At 37.3% G+C, this 22490-nt stretch overlaps 2 protein-coding genes across 2 annotated transcripts; both read left to right on the top strand.

Annotated features, from left to right (window-relative positions):
• Positions 1–11859: 11859 nt before the first annotated feature.
• Positions 11860–12762, top strand: LOC310649079 (vomeronasal type-2 receptor 26-like; the record flags this gene model as incomplete). The annotated part of the gene is made up of 1 exon (XM_083377341.1): positions 11860–12762. The coding sequence occupies one exon, from the start codon at positions 11860–11862 to the stop codon at positions 12760–12762; it is 903 nt and encodes a 300-aa protein (XP_083233467.1).
• Positions 12763–14455: 1693 nt separating this feature from the next.
• Positions 14456–20646, top strand: LOC310649078 (vomeronasal type-2 receptor 26-like; the record flags this gene model as incomplete). Its single annotated transcript, XM_083377340.1, has 6 exons — positions 14456–14544; positions 16086–16377; positions 16884–17738; positions 18039–18266; positions 19319–19445; positions 19620–20646. The coding sequence occupies 6 exons, from the start codon at positions 14456–14458 to the stop codon at positions 20519–20521; spliced, it is 2493 nt and encodes an 830-aa protein (XP_083233466.1). The 3' UTR covers positions 20522–20646.
• Positions 20647–22490: the final 1844 nt, after the last annotated feature.

Here is a 22490-nt window from a genome sequence, read left to right as displayed (position 1 = left end):
CTACTACTACTACTACTACTACTACTACTACTACTAATTATTATTATTATTATTATTATTATTATTATTATTATTATTATTATTATTATTATTATTTATATATGTGTGTGTATGTATGTATGTATGTATATATATATATGTGTCTTCTAGTTCTATCATCTTGTCTTCCTAAGCAATATACTGTCTAATCAGTGGCAAAATCTAAACTAACTCTGTTCTGTTTTTTTCAGACACGGCCCCTCTCTCTATGTAATGCCCGTTGCCATTTAGGGTATACTAAATCCAAGAAGGAAGGGGAACAATTCTGCTGCTATAATTGCATTCCCTGTTCAAATGGAAAGATTTCAGACAAAGAAGGTAAGAAATAGCTATACATACAGGAAGGCTTGTGACCAAATTTGGCAGCATGCAGTATTTCTGTTCGTCCAAAATGTACATTGCATGCCAACAAAGTTTGCTCTGAATTCCCAAGGCTTCTCTTCTCTTCTCTTCTCTCTTCTCTTCTCTTCTCTTCTCTTCTCTTCTCTTCTCTTCTCTTCTCTTCTCTTCTCTTCTCTTCTCTTCTCTTCTCTTCTTTCTCTTCTCTTCTCTTCTCCTTTCTTCCCCTCCCCTCCCTTCCCTTCCCTCCTCTCCTCTCCTCTGCCCTTCTCTTCTCTTCACTTTTCCTCTACTCCTGCCTTCCCTCTTAATTTGCTCATCCTCAACTTTTCTAAATCAGAAAAATTGCCTGCTTCCAGTGAGCTACAATCTCCTTTAGTACTATTGTTCTTGCCATATTTTAATGTTTTGTTTCATTTTTTAAAGAGTTAACATTCGTTTTGTAGCATTTTTATTTTTTACAAAAATTTGGTGAACAAGAAAATCCAATAATAAAGAGGTCATTAATAAACATATAAGTAACATAAGTAGCTTTGGTTTTATACTTTTTTCTTCGTTTTCTGTATCTCTATGAGAAGATAGCTAGATTTAGGAGGTGACTGGAAAGTATTTCAGTATAAAAAGAGATGATCAGGATAACTATAACTCTTGATCTATTATTTCATCTAAGAAATGGTACTTTCCATTTTTTTTTCCTTCTTTCCTTCCAAGATCAGAAAATGAGGGCCCAGATTGTTAGGGGTCAATATGCTGACATTATAAATCAATGAGAGGATGCTGCAAAGCACTATGGAGTGGTATATAAGTCTAAGTGCTATTGCTATTTCTAGTGCTGTACTGAAAAAGTATAATGTATCATTTTCTTTTTCAGATATAGAGGATTGTTTTGAATGCCCTGAGGAGCAATACCCAAACAGATTCAAGGATGGATGCCTTCCAAAACAAATAACTTTTCTGTCTTATACAGAACCTTTGGGGATCATTTTGGCAATGCTTGCTTTCTGCTTTTCTCTCTTCACAGCTTTGGTGCTTGGAATCTTCATGAAACACAAAGAAACACCCATCGTCAAAGCCAACAACCGAAGTCTCAGCTATATTCTACTGATCTCTCTCCTGTTCTCTTTCCTTTGTTCTTTGCTATTCCTTGGCAAGCCTGAACAGTGGAAGTGCCTCCTTAGGCAAACTTCCTTTGGCATGATTTTTACCATAGCCGTTTCTTGCATATTGGCCAAAACCATCATAGTGCTTTTTGCTTTCATGGCTACCAAGCCTGGATCTCGAATGAGAAAGTGGGTGGGAAAGAGATTCTCTCACTCCATTATATTTTCTTGTTCCTTTATTCAAGCCCTGATTTGTATTGTGTGGCTGGCCACCTCTCCCCCTTTCCCTGATTTGGATTTGTATTCAGTGACTGAAGAAATTATACTACAATGTAATGAAGGTTCTCCCGTCATGTTCTATTGCATCCTGGGCTTTATGGGTTTCCTAGCCACTCTCAGCTTTGTTCTGGCATTTTTAACTAGGAAATTACCAGACAGTTTTAATGAAGCCAAGTTCATCACATTCAGCATGCTTGTGTTTTGCACAGTTTGGCTGACCTTTCTTCCAACCTATCTGAGCTCCAAGGGAAAATACATGGTAGCTGTGGAAATCTTCTCCATTTTAGCTTCCAGTGCTGGGTGCTTGGGCTTTATCTTTTCTCCAAAATGTTATATTATTGTGTTGAGGCCTGAGCTGAACAGCAAGGGACACCTGGTAAAAGTAAACAAGTGAGAAATCTATAATTCTGACTCAACTAGTTTTTTTTTCTCATGACCATATACCACCATATTTAATTTTACTGAGTATAAAAAGGTAAAGGTAAAGATTCCCCCGCACATGCGTGCTAGTCGTTTCCGACTCTAGGGGCCGGTGCTCATCTCTGTTTCAAAGCCGAAGAGCCAGCGCTTGTCCAAGGACGTCTCCGTGGTCATGTGGCCGGCATGACTAGATGCCAAAGGCACACGGAGCGCTGTTACCTTCCCACCGTACCGGTCCCTATTTTTCTACTTGCATTTTTTTACATGCATTCGAACTGCTAGGTTGGCAGAGGCTGGGGCGAGTAACAGGCGCTCACTCTGTTACACGGCACTCGGGATTCGACCCGCCAAACTGCCGACCATCTGATCGACAAGCTCAGCATCCTAACCCACTGAGCCACCGCGTCCCTGAGTATACTAGATATTTATTGTAAATGATTGTTTTCTTTTATATGGACCTAATTTTCCTACAGACATTGGGCCAAAATGATGGATGAATCTGTACACTTTTATTTTATGTTGGTTTTGGCTTCTTCCTGTTGATGTCAATCATGTTAACTGTATTTTTTTATCTTTTGTTTTTGTTGATGTAGGTCATTCAGAATCATGATGGTATGAATTTGATGGCTATGTACATATTTCAGTTTTGATCCCTGAGTACACCTATCCCTACCTGTCCCAGTAGTTGCACTGGAGAATAAAAACTAGACTCTCTTCCTGTAACTGTTTTTGAAACAGATCTTGTCTTCAAAAAGGGTAGACTACCAGATTGGAGTTGATTGCAGTAGTGATGATTAATTATGAATATTTTTATAGTTGATATTGAGATTATTTTATATTTATCGATCAGCCTCTGTCATTCTGGATTTATTTAGAACAGACATGTCAAACATGTGACATCACGTGACATCGCGCAATGTATCGGGACAGTTTTGCCGTTGCCGGCAATGGGGTGGGCCCGGCTTCTGGATGATGCATTTGACCCGCGGGCTGGCAGTTTGACACCCCTAATCTAGAAACTTCTGAGCAAATTCTTTAAAGGTTTAGCTCTCAGTTCTATGATAAATATACAGTCAGAAAAAGTGCTACTGATATTGATGTATATGTGTGTGTGTGTGTGTGTGTGTGTGTGTCAGAGAGAGAGAGAGAGAGAAACAAGACAAATATAAATTTCTATACATCATTAAAAATGTCAGCAACTTTGTCACCTTAAAAAAAAAGAACCAAAGCTGAGTTCAAATTTAGGGAACGTATGCATCTTTTCATACCCTTAAGCAACTGTATCTCTGAATAATAATCATAAGAATTCCCTCCTGTAATTATGACAGTAATATTATTTCTTTCTTCAGTTCCTTGGGGAGCTTTAAAATCTATTGGAAAAATAACAAGTCAAAACTAATCAATATCAAAGCATGTTTAGCAGCCAATCATAGTTAAAGTAGGAAATCTATTATTCTTTATCAGTTGGATTTCAGACAATTTGCACAGAACAGACATGGCTTCAGTTTGCCTAGTAAGCAACCAATCAGGCTGAATAATAGTGGACAGAGAACTTGCTAGGTCTCATCACTGCTGTTTGATTCATTATTACCCAGGAGAGTTCCATGAAAGATGATAACATTGGTGGTGTTTATATTGGTGCTATTTCCACTGACAGTGTGCAAAGTTTCTAGCTTTAGATGTAATGTTAGTGAGCCTCTTCCTATTCATCATAAGTATTATAAGTCTGGAGATTTCATAATGGCTGGCATTATTTCTCACACTTACCGTTTTACAAGTTCTATTTCTTATAAGAAACGGCCTTCTTCAGCAGTTTTTGGTGATTTTGTGTAAGACTCTTTATTTTCTTAATCCTTCTGTATGTGTTTTCCAATTATATTCTAAGTGTGTTTTCTGTTGCTGTGTTTTGTGGGAAAGAAAGTTTGCTGATGCAGGTTCGTTTTTATTCATTCAGTAGAAAATAATCTAGAACATTTTCTTTTTTTTCTAAGAATGGAGGCAGACTCCATTGTGAAACAGTCAACTTTCAGGGACGTACCTTCTGATGGTTCAGTCTTATGCAATCAATCTTATCCAAATATTTAAAGATGTGAGGATCTCTTTCAACACCATGATCATTTGGTTGTGATGTCCCTCCAAATTAACACAATAACAGAGTTGGAAGGGACCTTGGAGATCCAGTCCAACTGCCTGGACTAGCAGGAGACCCTGTACTATTTCAGACAAGTGGTTGTCCAATTTCTTCTTTAAAATCTTCAGTGATGGAGCACCCACAATTTCTGAAGGCAAGCCATTCCGCTAATTAATTGTTCTCAGCCTAGAACTAAGGAGACATTTCCTGACGGAAAAAAAACATCTACCAGTGGAACAATTTGTCTTCAGAATTTGTGGATGTGTGTGACTTTTAAGAAGGGACTGGACAACCATTTGTCTAAAATTTATTTATTTATTTATTTATTTATTTAATTAGATTTTTATACCGCCCTATTCCCGAAGGACTCAGGGCGGTTTACAGGGCAGGATAAAATACAATATAAAGATAATATAAAATTAAAATAGATTAAATTAATTAAGCCCAACAATTAAAACAATATTTAAAAGCTAAAACCCCTTCAGTCCAGGCCTGATAGATCGAAAAACCAGGTTTTCATGGTAAAGGGTCTCATGCTTGAGCAGGCATTTGGATTAGAAGACCTCCAAGGTCCCTTCCAACTCTGTTATTCTGTTACTATCACTGTCAGGAAATGTCTCTTTACAGTGAGAGCAACCTGCTTGTCTTGCATTCTAGGACATTTGAAAGGGAGGCACATTAGTTCTTTGATCTAAAATTATTTCCTGCTATCTATCCAGTGGGCGTGAGATAATTTTTAAGAGAACATCATGGCAAGAGTAGAAAGAAGTACAGACTCACATTCTAACATAATTTGCTTACCAGTCTTGTAAACTGAATTAAAGACTTGTTTGTGAGATTAATTTTCTCCTAATTGCCCTCATCTAATCTCTGCGTACCCCATGCAATTGGTCTAAACATCTTTTACTGCAACAGTTGAAGAATGGGAAAGATAAAAGGAGAGACTGTTATAAACTTACCCTATTATATGCTTAGTCTTAATCTTAATCTTTGGAGGGACATCACAACCAAATGATCATGGTGCTGAAAGAGATCCTCACATCTTTAAATATTTGGATAAGATTGATTGCATAAGAGCCTTGGTGGAGCAGTAAGCTAATGCCTCCTTAAGTAACACCAGCTACCTGCAATTAGTGCAGGTTCGCATCCCACCAGGCTCAAGGTTGACTCAGCCTTCCATCCTTCCAAGGTAGGTAAAATGAGGACCCAGATTGTTGGGGGCAATAAGCTGACTTTGTAATAATGCCGCTTGGGGGGGAGGGCGAAAGCCCTAATAAGCAGGCATATACATAGAATGAAGGCTATTGCTAAGCACATTGGTTTGTGCTTAAAATTGTAAGCCACCCTGAGTCTTCGGAGAAGGGCGGGATATAAATGGGATTAAAAAAAATCTGGATGTTCACCTTTTATTTGAGAAAGGTAGTATGAATTCAATGGAGTTGTTGCTATTTTTTGTTATAACTGAAGCAATATAAAGAATAAGAGTTAAGAATCTTCCTGAAGCATCCCATATATGATATAAACTTCTGTATTATCAATCAACAATTATAGTTATGAATATTTCACAGCAACATTTGAATGGTAGACAAGTTTTGCATCTTAAACCTCCTGAAGAATTCTGCTATTCTGGAGTGGAAGGATTCATAAGGGATGTAGTGGGAGTATTCAAAACCTAGGGCCAAGCATTCTAAATTCAATCAATTTCTTTGCTGAAACTTCAAAACTGTAAAATGTCCATTCCTTTCATCATAGGGTCCTAAAACAACACTACCAACACATTCTGGCTTTGGAATTTGCTTTAAAGGTGATAAATGACAATGCCGAACTCTTACCTAACATCACTCTGGGGTTCCATATCTACAATAATGATTTCAGGGCAAGGACTATTTATCTTGCTTCCATGGAACTTCTCTCCAAAAAAGACAAACTTCTCCCAAATTACAGATGTGATGCACAAAATAATCTAGTAGCAGTTATTGGGGGACCTAACTGTGATGTCAAATTCAATATGGCAACCATTCTCTGTCTGTACAAGATCCCACAGGTAGGCAGTATGAAAAAAAAGAGAGAGATTGCAATAGAGGTGCAAACCTCTCCTGGCAAATTTGAGATATTTTTGTTGTCTAAGGATGAGAAAAATAAATAGAAAGAAATTCATGGATTTAATTTTAAAAGAAATTCTTGATTCAGGGACACCATGCATGAATTTCTATCTATTCCTTTCTTTATAAAGCTAAATTACATCATGAAGATTAGGAGCAGTTCTGCATGACTGTTAGCCCCATTCAGGAAAAATCAATGCAGGCAATTAAGCTCCTTTATTTTATCATTTTCCACACAAACTGCAAATGAAAAAAAAATGGTAGGGATCAAAAATGGAAGGTCAACAAATACATACACACAAACAGACATTCTTGCTTTATTGTGAAAACATCTTTTCTGGTGCTCCCTTTTTTGATTTAGCTCACATATGGTTCAGATCTAGTGATGGAGAAAAAAACTCAAGGAGTCTTTTTCCGTCAGATGTTCCCAAGTGTGGCAGTCCAGTATGAGGGTATTCTCAAGTTACTGCTATATTTCAACTGGAGATGGGTTGGAGTGGTTTACCTGAATGATGTTAATGGAGAGAGATTCATACAGGAAGTCCTTCCTACGTTCTCCCAAAGTGGCATCTGCTTTGCCATCATACAAAGATTCCCTCAGCTAACTTTATCTGTATTGTTCGAGCAAATGCTAAAGGAGGCACTCAACACATTCCTGCTTATTATGAAAAGCACTGCAAATGTATTTATAGTCCACGGTGAACTTCAAACCTTCTTCGTTTTGAGGACAGTGCTTTATTTCTCAGAATTTGAGAATGTACCAATGGCGACAAAGGTCTGGATTATGACAGCTCAAATGGATTTCACATCAATTCCCCTTCAAGATGACTGGAACTTAGATTTCATACATGGTGCTTTATCACTTGCAGTGCACAAAAAGGAATTGTTTGGCTTCCAAAACTTTGTTCAAGTCAGAAATCCTAAAAGTGCAAGAGAAGATGGCTTCATCAAAGCTTTTTGGGAACAAGCTTTTAAACTGTGTATTTCCCATTTCCCTGGAAAGAGAGGGGAGCAAAATCTGAACTGGGGAAGAAAAACTAGACTCTCTTCCTGTATCTGTTTTTGAAACAAGCCTGACTGCTCACAGCTACAGCATCTATAATGCTGTTCATGCTGTAGCTCATGCTCTACATGATATGCATTCAACTGAGTCCAGGTACAGATCAAGAACAAAGAGAGAAGGATGGAAAATTTTGCATCTGTCTTTGTGGCAGGTAACTGCTCATCAGGCTTAGACATATATATTTTTTTCCTTAATGATTGTATGCAGTGGTGGGATTTAGATAGTTCACACCACTTCAGCAGAATCAATAGCTATTTTTTTGTTGCCCTGGCCCAGAATGGATTTCTGGAAGTGGCATCCATACAGAGAACTAGTTGTTCACACATTTGAATCCCACTATTGATTGTATATACTGGTCTGAGCAAAGTATAATCTAGATCAGGGGTGTCAAACTCAATTTCATTGAGGGCCGCATCAGCATTGCGGTTGCCCTCAGGGGGCCGGGTGGGTATAGCCAGGGTGGGCGTGGCCTACTGAGTGGGCATGGCTAGAGTGCATATGGCCTACTGGGTGGGCGTGGCCAGCTCTACATTGTTCGCATCAAGGGTGACTATGGGGGCCTGGGCAGGAGTGGGACAGATCTCAGGGTCTCTGGCAGAAGGAGGGTCTCTGGGCCAGGGCGAAGGCAGTGGGGGCCGTTCCCTCACTGTTTCCAGGATGGCTTCACAGGCCACATGAAACCACTTCGCGGGTCGGATCCGGCCCCCGGGCCTTGTGTTTGACATGTCTGATCTAGATCAATGACTGTCTTAAAATCTAAATTATATTTTATATGGAGTTCATTATTACATCTACTTAAGAATATATATTTTTAAATCAATAAGAATATATTAAGGGATGTGATTCTCTTCTTATTACTGATGTCCCTATTTTGTTTTTTCTTCTGATACATTTATTTAAGCTTTCAGATAAATACTATAAAATAACATTACTCCAGCATTCAGCTGTTTCATTATTTCTTCTTGTCACTTTACTTTATCTAATATAGTTACCATGGATTAAAAGTAATGTTGACTGTGGTGATTATGTTAAATAATGTGACAAGAAGACAATAATAAGCAACACAGAGATAAATTTGCTTAGCACAGTGGTATTTTTATTAAGCTAAATAAAACATTTAGGGGACAGATTATTTGTAAATTTCCAGTTATCTTAAATCTTCTTTTCATATTCTGTTTACAATTTACATTGTTTCCAACAATGGATGGAAACTAATCAAGGAGAGAAGTAACCTGGAATTAAGGAGAAATTCCCTAACAGTGAGAAAAATTAACCAGTGGAATGGCTTGCTTTCAAAAGTTGTGAGTCCTTCATCACTGGAGGTTTTTAAGAAGAGACTTGTCTGAAATCATATAGGATCTCCTGCTTGAACAGGGGGTTGAATTAGAAGATCTCCAAGATCCCTACCAACTCTATTCTGATTGATTTATTTTCCTGATTCCTGATTTCAGTTCCATCACTTTCTGAGAAGTGTTGCATTTAACAATTCTGCTGGTGAAAAAATTTCCTTTGATGAAAATGGTTCATTAATAGCAGGATTTGATATTATCAATTGGGTCACATTCCCAAACCACTCCTTTCAAAGAATTAAAGTTGGCAAAATAGAACCCATGACTCTTCCCAAGGAAGGCTTCACCATTCATGCAAAAGAAATTCAATGGCCCAGCCAATTCAACCAGGTAAGATGCACACCCAACATCCCATTCCCCCCCCAAAAAAATTAACAGAATTTGAAATGTAGAAAGGTGCTCACCAAAACCATGAAAGAATCACCCAATGCATATTGTGGCTTAATCCTGGTTTATGAAATAGCCAAAATATTCAGACATCCAAGAGGCAACCTATTCTAAACTATTCCCATCCTGAAACATGAATTGAGAAACATCTGGATTCTGTCTTTCTGTTTTTTAATTTCTGCAAAAATCGAAACTTTATGGTCTTTGTTAATTTTATTTGGTATATTCATTTGGACCCAGATTGTTGGGGGCAATTAAGCTGACTTTGTAATAATGCCACTTGGGGGGGGTGTATGAAAGCCCTAATAAGCAGGCATATACATAGAATGAAGGCTACTGCTAAGCTTGTAAGCCGCCCTGAGTCTTCAGAGAAGGGCAGGATATAAATGGAATTAAAATAAAATAAAAAATAAATATTTCATGGGTTCTTGAAACACTCATGCAATTCAAGTCTCCATCTGAAGGGTATACAGAACATCATACATTTCCTCAAAATAAGTAGGTTAAACCATTCAACTCATAAGTGAACTATATATCAGTTCAAAAAGATGTACTTCCCAGTATCTGCTTCTTCTTTCATTTTTCCACAGACAAAGCCTCTTTCACTATGTAATGATATATGCCAAATGGGGACTAGTAAGGCAAAGAAAGAAGGGAAGCCATTTTGTTGCTATGATTGCTTTCCATGTCCAGAAAGGAAAATTGCAGATCAAAAGGGTAAGAAATCCTGGAGAAAGATTCTAAGATGACAATATGGCATATAATCAGATTATGGTATAGTATGTTCCTGACTTGTCTGTATATCCAACCCTATTTTACAACATCTTTTCAAATTTAGAAAAATAGAGCCTTGGTGGAGCAGTGGGCTAATGCCTCCTTAAGTAACACCAGCAGCCTGCAATTAGTGAAGGTTCGCATCCCACCAGGCTCAAGGTTGACTCAGCCTTCCATCCTTCCGAGGTAGGTAAAACGAGAACCCAGATTGTTGGGGGCAATAAGCTGACTTTGTAATAATGCCGCTTGGGGGGGCGAAAGCACTAATAAGCAGACATATACATAGAATGAAGGCTATTGCTAAGCACATTGATTTGTGCTTAAAGTGTAAGCCGCCCTGAGTCTTCGGAGAAGGGCGGGATATAAATGGGATTAAAATAAAAATAAAAAAAATAAAATTTACCGTACTTATTCTACAGGTCTTAAGGGTAGCTGTGCTATTGAGTGGGGGGAGAGAGAGAGCAATAGCAATACCATTTTAGTCTTATATACAGCCTCATGATGCTTTGCAGCATAATGTCCCTAACAATCTGGATCCTCATTTTACTGACCTCAATAGAGTGGGAGGCTGAGTCAACTCTATGCTGGTCAGGGCTGAACTCCAGGTCATGGGCAGAGTTTGCTCGCAATATTGCACTTCAACCACTGCTCTATCAAGACTCCAGAGATAGATAGGGAAAAAGAGAGATTGATTGAATGAATGGTTGATTGATTGATTTCAGATCACTTAAATCAATGGAAGAAATAAACTTTGCTTTCCTTTTCCCTTGGTGGACCACTATTATTCCTCCTAGACTTTTTTCTCAGTTTGTCTCTTTGTGTGCATACATGTCTGTATAATAGAATAAATTGTGATACTCAGATATCAACCAGAACAAACACATTAGGCATATCACTTCAAAATAATTAAGCAGTATTATTAAACTTTTAGCAGTACTACTACTAAATAAGGAACACAATATGAGGATTGTAACAGTATTTTATTATGTTACTTCTGGAGATGCATTTGGAAGTCTAATCTTCAAAATAGTTGATTAAGATGATGCAAAAGTATTTGTGGCGATTATTTATTTATTTAGCATACAATGAGAACATGACCAAAGAGAAGTAAACATATACATACAATCTATATAAGTATGAGGTAGTGGCCTCATAATTGGATGTCCAAGTTAGCTAGCCAGGTGATCATCTCTGGCATTGCTTTGTGCAGATCTTCCAAGCAACCAGAGAATTCATGTCCTGGGCAATCTTGCACAATACATTTAATACTTTGTATATTAGCACCACAATCACAACAAGGGGAATCTTTTCATCCCCAGTGATACAGGGAAGAGGCACGGCTTCCACTATTACACCTAATTCTATTTCATTTTGACCAGATAGAGCAAAGCAGATAAAAAACAGGTGGTTTTCTAGATGGATCAGTAATTGTCAGGCCCAAGAAGGTTTCTTCACTCCAGGCATTCTTGGGGTTAAATTGGGTAGATGTTAAGTGAATATAGTTTTCAATGCTGGCCTATGGGATTTCAGTCTTGTGATGAAGTGTATTCAAAGAATCTTCTTGAATCCAGGACTTACTGCATGGACCATGCAAGGGAATGTTGGTTTATTTAATCCTTCCAGGAAACAGAGGGGAAGGTATGGATGTTCGGCAAATGCATTCAGTGAGGAAAAAACTCCAAGTACATAAATTCACATAGACTAGTACACCATGACTTTCTTAAATGATATTTCTTTTTTGGTTTTATTTAATAGTGTGAAAAACTATTCACGATTTTTTAGATAATGAAAATTATATTCTGGAATGATATAGCACTTAACCAGAAGATAGAATGCTGTAGAATATTCATAGAAATCCAGTTTGTGTATTTCAGATATGGATGTCTGCAGTCAATGTCCAGATGATCATTATCCAAACCCTACTCAGGATTCATGCATTCCAAAGAAGAAAACCTACTTGTCCTATGGAGAACCCTTGGGCAGCACTTTGGCCAGTTTTGCTCTTGGTGCTACTTGTCTATCTGTGTTCATCCTGGGCATCTATTTTAAATACCATGACACTCCCATCGTCAAAGCCAACAACCGGAACCTGACCTATGCACTCCTCAGTTCACTCTTCTTCTGCTTCCTGTCTGCTCTCCTCTTCATTGGCCACCCAGAGAACCTGACTTGCTTCATTCGACAAACTGCATTTGGCATGATTTTCTCGATAGCAGTTTCTTGCATCTTGGCCAAAAGCATTGCGGTAGTTCTAGCATTTACTGCTATCAAGCCAGGGTGCAGGATGAAAAAATGGGTGGGCAAAGGATTGGCCAATTTCATCATTCTTTCCTCCTCACTGATTCAAGTCACCATTTGCACTGTGTGGCTGGTCATCTTCCCTCCATTTCCAGATGTTGACATGCATTCAATGGCAGCAGAAATTATTGAAGAATGTAATGAAGGTTCAGCATTCATGTTTTACTGTGTCTTGGGCTTTATGGGTTTCCTGGCCATTGTCAGCTTTGTAGTGGCTTTTTTGGCCAGGAAATTGCCTGACACATTTAATGAAGCCAAGTTTATTACTTTCAGCATGGTGCTATTTTGCAGTGTTTGGATGTCTTTTGTTCCAACTTACCTAAGTACCAAAGGGAAGTATATGGTGGCTGTAGAAATCTTCTCCATTTTGGCCTCCAGTTTTGGGATACTGAGTTGCATCTTTTTCCCCAAATGCTACATCATTTTGTTGAAGCCAAATCTGAACACGAGGGAGCAGCTAACAAGAAAAAATAAAATCTGAACAATGTAGCTGAAATTTATTAACAAAAAACTGCAGGAAAATGGGTGCTGTCTGAAGATTTCATGTTGATGAATAGGTTTCTCTGGTTTTAACCCTATTATACAGTATGTGCTATTTCAACTGTTGATGCCTCTATATAAAAGCTGACTCTTCACCTTTAGTGTTCTTTTTTCTCAGCATTTTTTGTACATGTAACCTAAAAACAAATTCTTCTAGGACACATTGCTATCTTTAAATATTTAGGAAATATCCCATGTCTGTGTAAGCAAAAAAAGATAAGATAACCTTTTAATGGTGAGGAAATGAGGAAAATTCAAATTCTCAAATTCTGATCCCAGAACTTTTAAAGAAATTCTGACATTCTTTATTAAAACTTTTGTGTGTGTGTGTGTGTGTGTGTGTGTGTGTGTGAGAGAGAGAGAGAGAGAGAGAGTGTATATTATTTTAAGTGTGTGAGTATTTCATTTAGATATTTATTGAAATTTACAAATAAAATTAGACACTTTAATCTCACTTTCTTTAGCCTCTTTTAGTGGTTCAAACTTTTGATTATTCTTTCTATTTCTGGGAAGCTGCTCATCACAAATGACAAAGAGAGAAAACCTGTGTGTTCCTTTGCTCATTTAACAGAAATAATTAGGTTTAGATTATCAACTGTGATGTTATCTGGCTCCCTCACGGAGCAAACATTGTGTTTCAGGAGTATTTCCATTTATTCAGGAACTGCCACAAGACCATTAATCCTGATTTTCATTATATCCATATTGGTCTATTCTTTCCCCATCCCATTGAAACACAACAACACAGGCACACAGAGACAGATACATGTAGATGACTTTCACATGCATATTTTCCTCTTTATTTTACAACTGAGAACTCCTTGTGAGTCCATCCAAAGAATGCAGTGTGGACAATGTCTACAGAATTCAAAAAAATTATATAATTTGTATGGATCTCTATTCAGTGTCTCTAAATATTCTTCTGTGTTATAAAATTGGTGCTTGAAATAACGTATCTTCCTGATCATGCAATTATTTTGTAGCCTGGATTAAATAGTGCTTAATTTTCTTTTTTTATAAAAGCCCCCCCCTCTCCCTCTCCCTCTCTCTCTCTCTCCCTCTCTCTTTTTCTCCCCCGCCTCTCTTTGGTTTAAAAACTACGTACATTTTTTTCTGTCCTACTAAAGGAGCACCAAAATTTAATTCAAATCCAGGGAACATGTTCACATGTTTTCAAAGTCTCAAAGAAACACTGTCATTGATTCCTAATGATAACAGCTATATTTTCCCCATGCAATTATGAGATTAGCTATGTTGACTTCTCAGTTCCTTGGGGGATTATTAGATCTATGAGGAAAACAACAAGCCAATATTAAAATGTGTTTGCTGATTATTGAAGGCTAGAGATGAAATCTATAATTCTTCCCCAGTTGGATGACAGATAATTTGCAGAGAACAGTCATGACTTCAGTTCTCACAGTTAGCAACCACTCAGGTTTAACAGTGCTATACAAAGACCTCCTGATCTCTGACTTTGTTTTCTAGTCAGAAGAGTTCCATGGAAGATGATAGCCTTGGTGTTGTTGGTATTAGTGCTACTTCCATTGGCGGTCTGCAAGCTTCCTAACTTTAGATGCAATGTTAGTGAGCCTCTTCCTATCCATCATAAGTATTATAAGACTGGAGATCTCATAATGGCTGTAATTATTTCTCATACTTATCGGTTTTCAAATCCTACTTCCTATAAAAAGCGTCCTTCATCTGCACTCTTTGGTGACTTTGTGTAAGACATTTGATTTTCTTAATCTCGCTACATGTGCTATATTCTACATCTGTTGCTGTGTGTTGGGGAGGGTGGGACTTTGTTGATGCACATTTGTTTAGATGTTCAGTAGAAAAAAATGAGATTTCTTTTTCTTTTCTAAGAGTGGAGGCAGACTTCATTATGATTCAGGGCCATATTTCTGCCTTATACTCTAAGCATTTAAAGTTATGAATGTTTCTTTTCAACATGATAATTATTTCCTTGTCCTTCCAATTTTCCATTCTGGGACATTTTGAAGGAAAGCAATTAGGAATTCTTTATTCTGAGATGTATCTACAAATTACTATTTTCTGCTACTATACTACTGGATAATAAATATCTTTGAATTTTTAAGAGACTGTTTTAGCAAGAGTAGAAAGAAGCATGTACACACATTCTAATATAATTTATGTGTCAGTGTTATAAATTGAATTAAGGACTTGTTTGTGAGACTAATTCTCTCATCCTAATGTTTGTGTGCTCCATGTAAATGGTCTAAAAATCTTCTACAGTGGTTGAAGAATGGAGATATTACATGGAGAAACTATTTTAAACTTGCCCTATTATCTGTAATATTCCCAATGTTAATTTGGATGTCCTGCACAACTTGAAGAATGAGAAAGGAATAAGTAGCAAGGAAAAGTTCAAAGTAGCATCTTAAATACAATATTCTCAATCTTAATCTAGGTGACTTTCATTTATTTGAGAGTAATAAAGGGAGAAAATGATCCAGCCACCATGATAGCCATGGATCCTGTAGGTATCATTCTTTTTCCTCTAAAAAGAAGTCAGGCAATAAGAAAACCAAACATTCACAGAGAGTTTCCTGGAAGAAACCAGAATAGTTTCCTAACTTTCCACAAAATTATGGTCATGGATATTAAACATTGCAGGCACATTTGAACTCACTTAACACTTCAGCACAATAATGTGTTCCTTTGCCAAAGCTCTGTATTTTTACCTTTTCTTAATCACAGTCCCAAGAATGTGATTGAAAATACGACTTAAGATGATAGCTCTGCCTATTTTTAGTGTTCAGCAAATCACTGAAATCTGAAATGTATGGAGATCACCATAATAAGAACATGAGAGCCACTGATTTATTAGCTCGATCAATGAGATTTTGTGACCATTTCAACTTTGAGGACCATACTGAAGAAGTTAGGTCTACGTCTCTGAAAAATTTCTGTTCCTAAAATCATTAACTTCATTCAACTTTTTGGGAGTGCTATGAAATCTGCCAAAAAAAGTTCTACTGATGTCTCCAGAAGTACCTGGGCTCTTCAGATTTACTAGAAACCAGAGAAAGCTTCAAAAATGAAAGCATACAAAACTATTCTGACAAAAAAAACACCAAAAGATATTTGGAAAATAATTTCACATGTTTTGTGTTTTAGTGTGGTTGAAGCATATTAGCATTCTGAAAAAAAAACTCTTTAGAGAAGTCACAAGGACAAGGACCAAGCAATTTAATTTCAAATAAGAGATCATATTTAAGCTATTAATTTTTCTCATTGTAGAGTCATGAAACAGAACTACCAGCATATCTTGACTTTGGAATTTGCTTTAAAAGAGATCAATGACAACACTCAACTCTTACCTAATATCACTCTGGGTTTCCATATCTACAATAATGATTTCAGTGCCAGTGCAATTTATCTTGCTTCTATGGAACTTCTATCCACAAAAGACAATTTTTTTCCAAATTACAAATGTGATCCCCAAAATAATCTGGTAGCAGTCATTGGGGGACCTAACTCTGATGTCTGCCTCAACATGGCAACTATTCTCTGCAGGTACAAGATCCCACAGGTAGGCAATGTGAATATACCTTAAGTACTTAAAAAGGGCGAGCACCATCTCTAAAATTTGAGGCATTTTTCTGACCAAGTTATGGAACAAAGTGAACAAAATAGCTAAAATCCAAAGAGTTAACTTAAATAGAACTCTTCATTCTGGGAAAGAATTTATGAATTCCATTTTGAGTTGTCTGTGTATTTCTTCATTGAGGTAGATCATGTCATGTGAAGAGGAAGTAGACGTGATTTGATAGCCACATTCATGTAAATAAATTCAGACAACCTGATTTGGGGGGAAAGAAACTCTTGCCTTACGTAAGAAAATGGTAAAAATTGATGCATTAGGGTTTTTTGCAATTTGAAACCCAGATCTAGAAAAATTGAATTGTGAACAATAACAGACGAATGAAAAATAGAACAAAAGAATTTATTCATCAGCATCAGTAACATGTATGGACAACACCCATACTTTTTTTTTTGTTTTGGAAATATCTTTTCCGGTATTCTCTTTTTATTTAGCTCACATATGGCTCTGCTCTATTGATGGAGAAACAAACCGAAGGAGTTTTTTTTCAGCAGATGTTCCCAAGTGTGGCACTCCAATATGAGGGTATTCTGAGGTTATTGCTATATTTCAACTGGAGATGGGTTGGAGTGGTTTATCTGAATGATGTTAATGGAGAGAGATTTGTCCAGGAAGTGCTCCCTACATTCTCCAAAAGAGGCATCTGCTTTGACATCATACAAAGATTCCCTCAGCTAACTTTTTCTGTATTTGCTGATCAAATGGTGAAGGAAGGTTTTGAAACATTCCAGGGTATCATGAAAAGCTCCGCAAATGTATTGATTGTACATGGTGAAATCCAGACCATCATTATTTTGAGAATGGTACTTCATTTCTCGGAATTTGAGAATATACCAATGGTAACTAAGGTCTGGATTATGACAGCTCAAATGGATTTCACATCAATTCCTTTTCAAAATGATTGGAATTTAGATTTCATCCATGGTGCTCTGTCACTTGCAATGCACAGAAAGGAACTGTCTGGCTTCAAGAACTTTGTCCAGGACCAAAATCCTAAAGGGAAAAGAGAAGATGGTTTCATCAAAGCTTTTTGGGAACAAGCTTTTAATTGTGTGTTTCCTGTTTCTCTGGCAGACCAAGAAGAAAGCACAATCTGCACTGGGGAAGAAAAATTAGACTCTCTTCCTGCATCTGTTTTTGAAACAAGCCTGACCGCTCACAGCTACAGCATCCACAATGCTATCCATGCTGTGGCTCATGCTCTGCATGTTATGCATTCAACCAAGTCCATGTTCAGATCAAGAAAAAAGGGAGGGATATGGAAGCTTCTGAATAAGTCAATGTGGCAGGTAATGGATTTCCAAGCTGAGATACAATATGCATACTTGTTCAGCACATTTCTAAGCAGATATATAGGTTAGCGGTTGTAACCTGTCATCACAGGGAGCTTACAAAGGCTTGAAGAAATGTTATTATTTAATCCTTCAGTTCAATCTTGAAGATCTGTGACCATGGTCCATGGCCACAAAAGATATTTAAAGTATGTCAGTGATGAAGAAAGGTGGATCTAGGTCATTTCGGTGATTTACTGTCTTTTTTAAAACATATATTAGCATTTCTTTAACTCCATAAATATTTTCTGATTTCAGTTGCACCATTACCTGAGAAGTGTTTCATTTAACAACTCTGCTGGTAAAAAGGTTTCTTTTGATGAAAACGGTTCATTAATTGCAGGATTTGACATTGTAAATTGGGTCACTTTCCCAAACCAATCCTTTCGGAAAGTAAGAATTGGTGAAGTAGAACCATTAGCTTGTTCTTTAAAAATGTTAAACATTTATGGAGATGATATTAAATGGCCACGTAGATTCAACCAGGTAAGGACTAAATTCATATTGCAATACTGTAAGTGATTTTCTGATGTTAAAAAAAAAGTTCATTCCATGTATCCTGTGAAATAATTTGCCTGTAGTTGGATAATTCTTTGAATTTATCTCAATTTATTTATTTATTCCCTCTAAATATTTCAAGATTCTTCTTTCATTCATTTTAGCTTCCCAATGTAAAGACTTTATTGCTTGATTTATGGTCCAAAACATATCTAGGGCCACATTCCTAAATTACTTTACTTGTCTTATCTTAACCACGTTCACACCACAATAGCTGGGGATGCATGATATGTAAAATCTTTAGGAATACTTTATCAACACAATGGCAATAATATGGACAAATCACATTAGGGCAGCTACTACAAATAGTCCTCAACTTACTTTTGGTTGCTTAATGACTATTTTAAGTTGGAAAAGACTTCAAAAAAGCTGTTTACGACACCTCCTTGAAGGTACAACTGCTGCCTTGACCCTTAGTCATATGTTCACATTTCAGGAGCTTGGCAACCAGGTTGCAGAAGCCTGAAGTCATGTGACTACAATTTGCAACTTTTTCCCCATTATCTGGCAAAAATGGTAAAAAAAAACCCTCCCATTGCATATGCCGTGTTCATCAATAACCATGTTCACTGAACCATCATATGATTCGCTTAGCTATCATGCTGAATTGCTTTACGATCATTATAAAAATTTTAGTGAAAGCAAGCCTGATTACATGGTGACATGCTTAATGACCACAAAGATTTACGACCAAAATTCTGTATTCAATTGTGGTCATAAATCACAGGCTACCTGTAGTTTGTTCTCTCTACCTATCATATAAGTGGAAAAATAACTATTAAAACATATAAAATGAAAAAACTAAGTAGAAGTTACAAGATGTTGGGCATATTAGTAGTTGCCACAGCTACCATCATATTTGTATAATAGTGTAATTACTATATATTAGTCCCCAAATGCTTTTGAAAAGTGGTATTATTGTGCTATTTGTCAGCTCATTTCATAATTGTAAATTACTTACCCTTTCCATTTTTGAACAGACATGGCCCCTTTCTCTCTGTAATGACAAATGTCATGGAGGCACCAGTAAGACAAAGATAGAAGGGAAGCCAAACTGTTGCTACAATTGCCTTCCATGCCCTGAAGGGAAAATTTCAAACCAGACAGGTAAGAGATATGATAGAGAGATGTTTTCAAAATATTGGATCATTCAAAATTTACAGGTGATTTTCTTTCCCAAAGTCTAACTAAAATTGTATATGAATCTACACAATTTCAGTGAAAATCTAGGTACATTTCTAAATCATTCTAGAATTTTTTTGCTAATGCTTTCTTTTCCAGATATGAATGACTGTATCCGGTGTCCAGAGGATAAATATCCAAACTATGACCAAGATGCATGCCTTCCAAAAGATATAAGCTTCTTGTCTTATGAAGAATCTTTAGGGATCAGTTTGGCCATATTTGCTCTTTCCTTCTCTTTCGTTACAGCTGTGGTGCTTAAAATCTTCCTCAAGCACCATGATACTCCCATTGTGAAGGCCAATAACCAGAACCTTACCTATAATCTCCTTGTGTCTCTCTTCTTGTGCTTCCTTTGTACTTTGCTATTTATTGGGCGACCTGAGAAGATACCATGCTTCTTCCGCCAAACAGCTTTTGGAATCATCTTCACAGTGGCAGTTTCTTGTGTATTAGCCAAAACTATCATTGTGGTTCTGTCCTTCATGGCCACCAAGCCAGGATCCCAAATGAGAAAATGGGTGGGGAAAAGACTAGCAACCTCCATTGTTCTTGCTAGCTCTTTTATTCAAGCCTCTATTTGTACTGTGTGGTTGGCGACCTCACCTCCATTCCCAGATTTTGATACTCACTCAATAACTGAAAAAATTATTCTGGAATGTAATGAAGGTTCTGCTACCATGTTTTATTGTGTATTGGCTTTTATGGGTATCTTGGCTGTTATCTGTTTTACTCTTGCTTTCCTGGCCAGAAAATTGCCTAACAGTTTTAATGAAGCTAAGTTTATCACTTTCAGCATGTTGCTATTTTGTGCTGTTTGGTTATCCTTTGTTCCAACCTACTTATGCACCAAGGGGAAGTACATGGTAGCTGTGGAGATCTTCTCCATCTTGGCCTCTGGTGCTGGTTTATTGATCTGTATCTTTTCTCCCAAATGCTATATAATTATTTTAAGGCCTGAGTTAAATACCAAGGAACATCTGATGAGACGAAAGGATTAAAAAATATTACTTGTCTACATGAAAGAGGGTATAATTTACTTTAATTTTAAAAAGCTGGGATTAGTTATAATAACATGTTTCATTTCCACAAACGCTATCTGATTAAAATTAATCATAGATGGATTGGAAGGACAACTTTTTATAACTTCTTCATTGGAATTTTGTAGAAAACTTATAATAAAACCCAATGATTGTAAAAATGTTTGCAGATGTTTCTATTCTTTTAGCTCCAAATACAAAATGAAATGTAATGAGTATTTCATGGAAAATGAGTTTTTCCACTTCTAGTAATATACTGCAAATGGTTAGCTTTAAAGTGAGGATGGAATGCCAATATAATGTAATGGTTAAAAGCACTGGAAGAGAAACAGGGAGATTTTGAATTATAGTCTTGCAATAAGTACAAAGCTCACTGAGTGACTTTAGGGAAGTCACTCCTTCTCAACCAAAGGAAGGAGACAAATGAAAGCCACTTCAAAAAACACTTTTCCTAGAATTTTTATTGACTTGTCCATATAATTGCTGGGAATCAAGACTGACTCAAAGGCACATGAACACTTGCAAACTTAGGAAATTCACACAGAGAGAGCATTAAAAATGCTGAGCTTGTCAGATTCAAGACCTGAGCAATGTGCAACTATATAAGCTCCTGTTACTTGCCCCAGATCCTTCCCACTTAGCAGTTTGAAAGTATGAAAATGTGAGTAGATAAATAGGTATTTTTCAGTGGGAAAGTAGCAGCATTGTGTGTGCTTTGGCATATAGTTATGCTGGCCACATAACTGCATAACATGAAAAATGCCTTTGGACAATGCTGACTCTCTCAACTAAGAAATGGGGATGAACACCACCCCCTACACACATCACTTTTAAGCCAAAGACTGTATATCAAACATTATTTTTTGCCCCCAAAGAGGTATATTTCTTGACCATATTCATTTATGCAAATCACACAGAAACTTGTTTTCAGTTTGTATTATCTGAAAAAGGCACTGTGAATGTAATCACAAAAACCTCCTTTTTGAACAAAGAATTATTTCCTTAATTTATGACCTTGCTACCCAGTAGCCTAGTAGTGTTCTATCCCAGCCTACACCCATCCTTGTTGCATCACAAGAACAACCCCTTTTTTTCTCAGTAGGCTGGAAAAACCAAAACTTTTTATTTCATATACAGTCCTGATAATTATTTCCTCAAAACAAAAACAACAGAATACTTTTCCAACAAATAATTGGTTCAAAAATCAAAACAGAGCAGGAGTTAAAAAAGAATTTCACCAGTAAAACAAACAGACCATGATTCCCTTGAAGTTCTTTACAAACGGTTGCCTTCAGCAACCAGCACCGCCCACACCTTCCCTTTTTATTAAGCAGCCCCAAGGCATGGCTTCTCAATGCCTTCTCCTCCTCCCTTGGAGTTGGCATATTGTCTCCCTCTGACCTGCTCTAGTTAACTGCCTTCTTTTATGAGCGTCTATAATGACATCCATCTATGAGTCCTCAGAGTATGACTTATCTTCTCCACACAGCTGAGTCTCATCCGGAACATGATTGGAGGGGCCAGGGTCTTCCTCTGATTTTGAGTCTTGTAATTCATCAGAGCCTCCCTCTGACTCTGATGGCTCTCCAAACCCCTCCTCCTCCTCTTCATATTCCCCGGACTCAGCTATCTGGAGCACAGGCTGGCACGGAATCACAATAAGTAGGACCTTGGTCCAAATAAAGCTTTATAGCCCTATTGTCCTTTCATGTTCCCCAGTACAACTGATAACCCTTCATAATCATGTGAAGAACTGAGCAGCAGGCTGGGGAATCAAAGCAAACCTTGGGTGAAGGGACCTTTTCTTTCAAACCCTCCCTGCCAACTCCCTTCATTCACCAGGAAAACAGTGTACTGATAGCAACAAAAGAAGATAGACAAAAAGAGTTCCTTAGAATAGGCTTTGGCCAATCCAGCATGTTTTTACACA

This window comes from Vipera ursinii (genome assembly GCF_947247035.1).
Source record: "Vipera ursinii genome assembly, chromosome: Z".
NCBI lineage: Eukaryota > Metazoa > Chordata > Lepidosauria > Squamata > Viperidae > Vipera > Vipera ursinii.
This window is presented reverse-complemented; position numbering and strand designations above follow the sequence as displayed.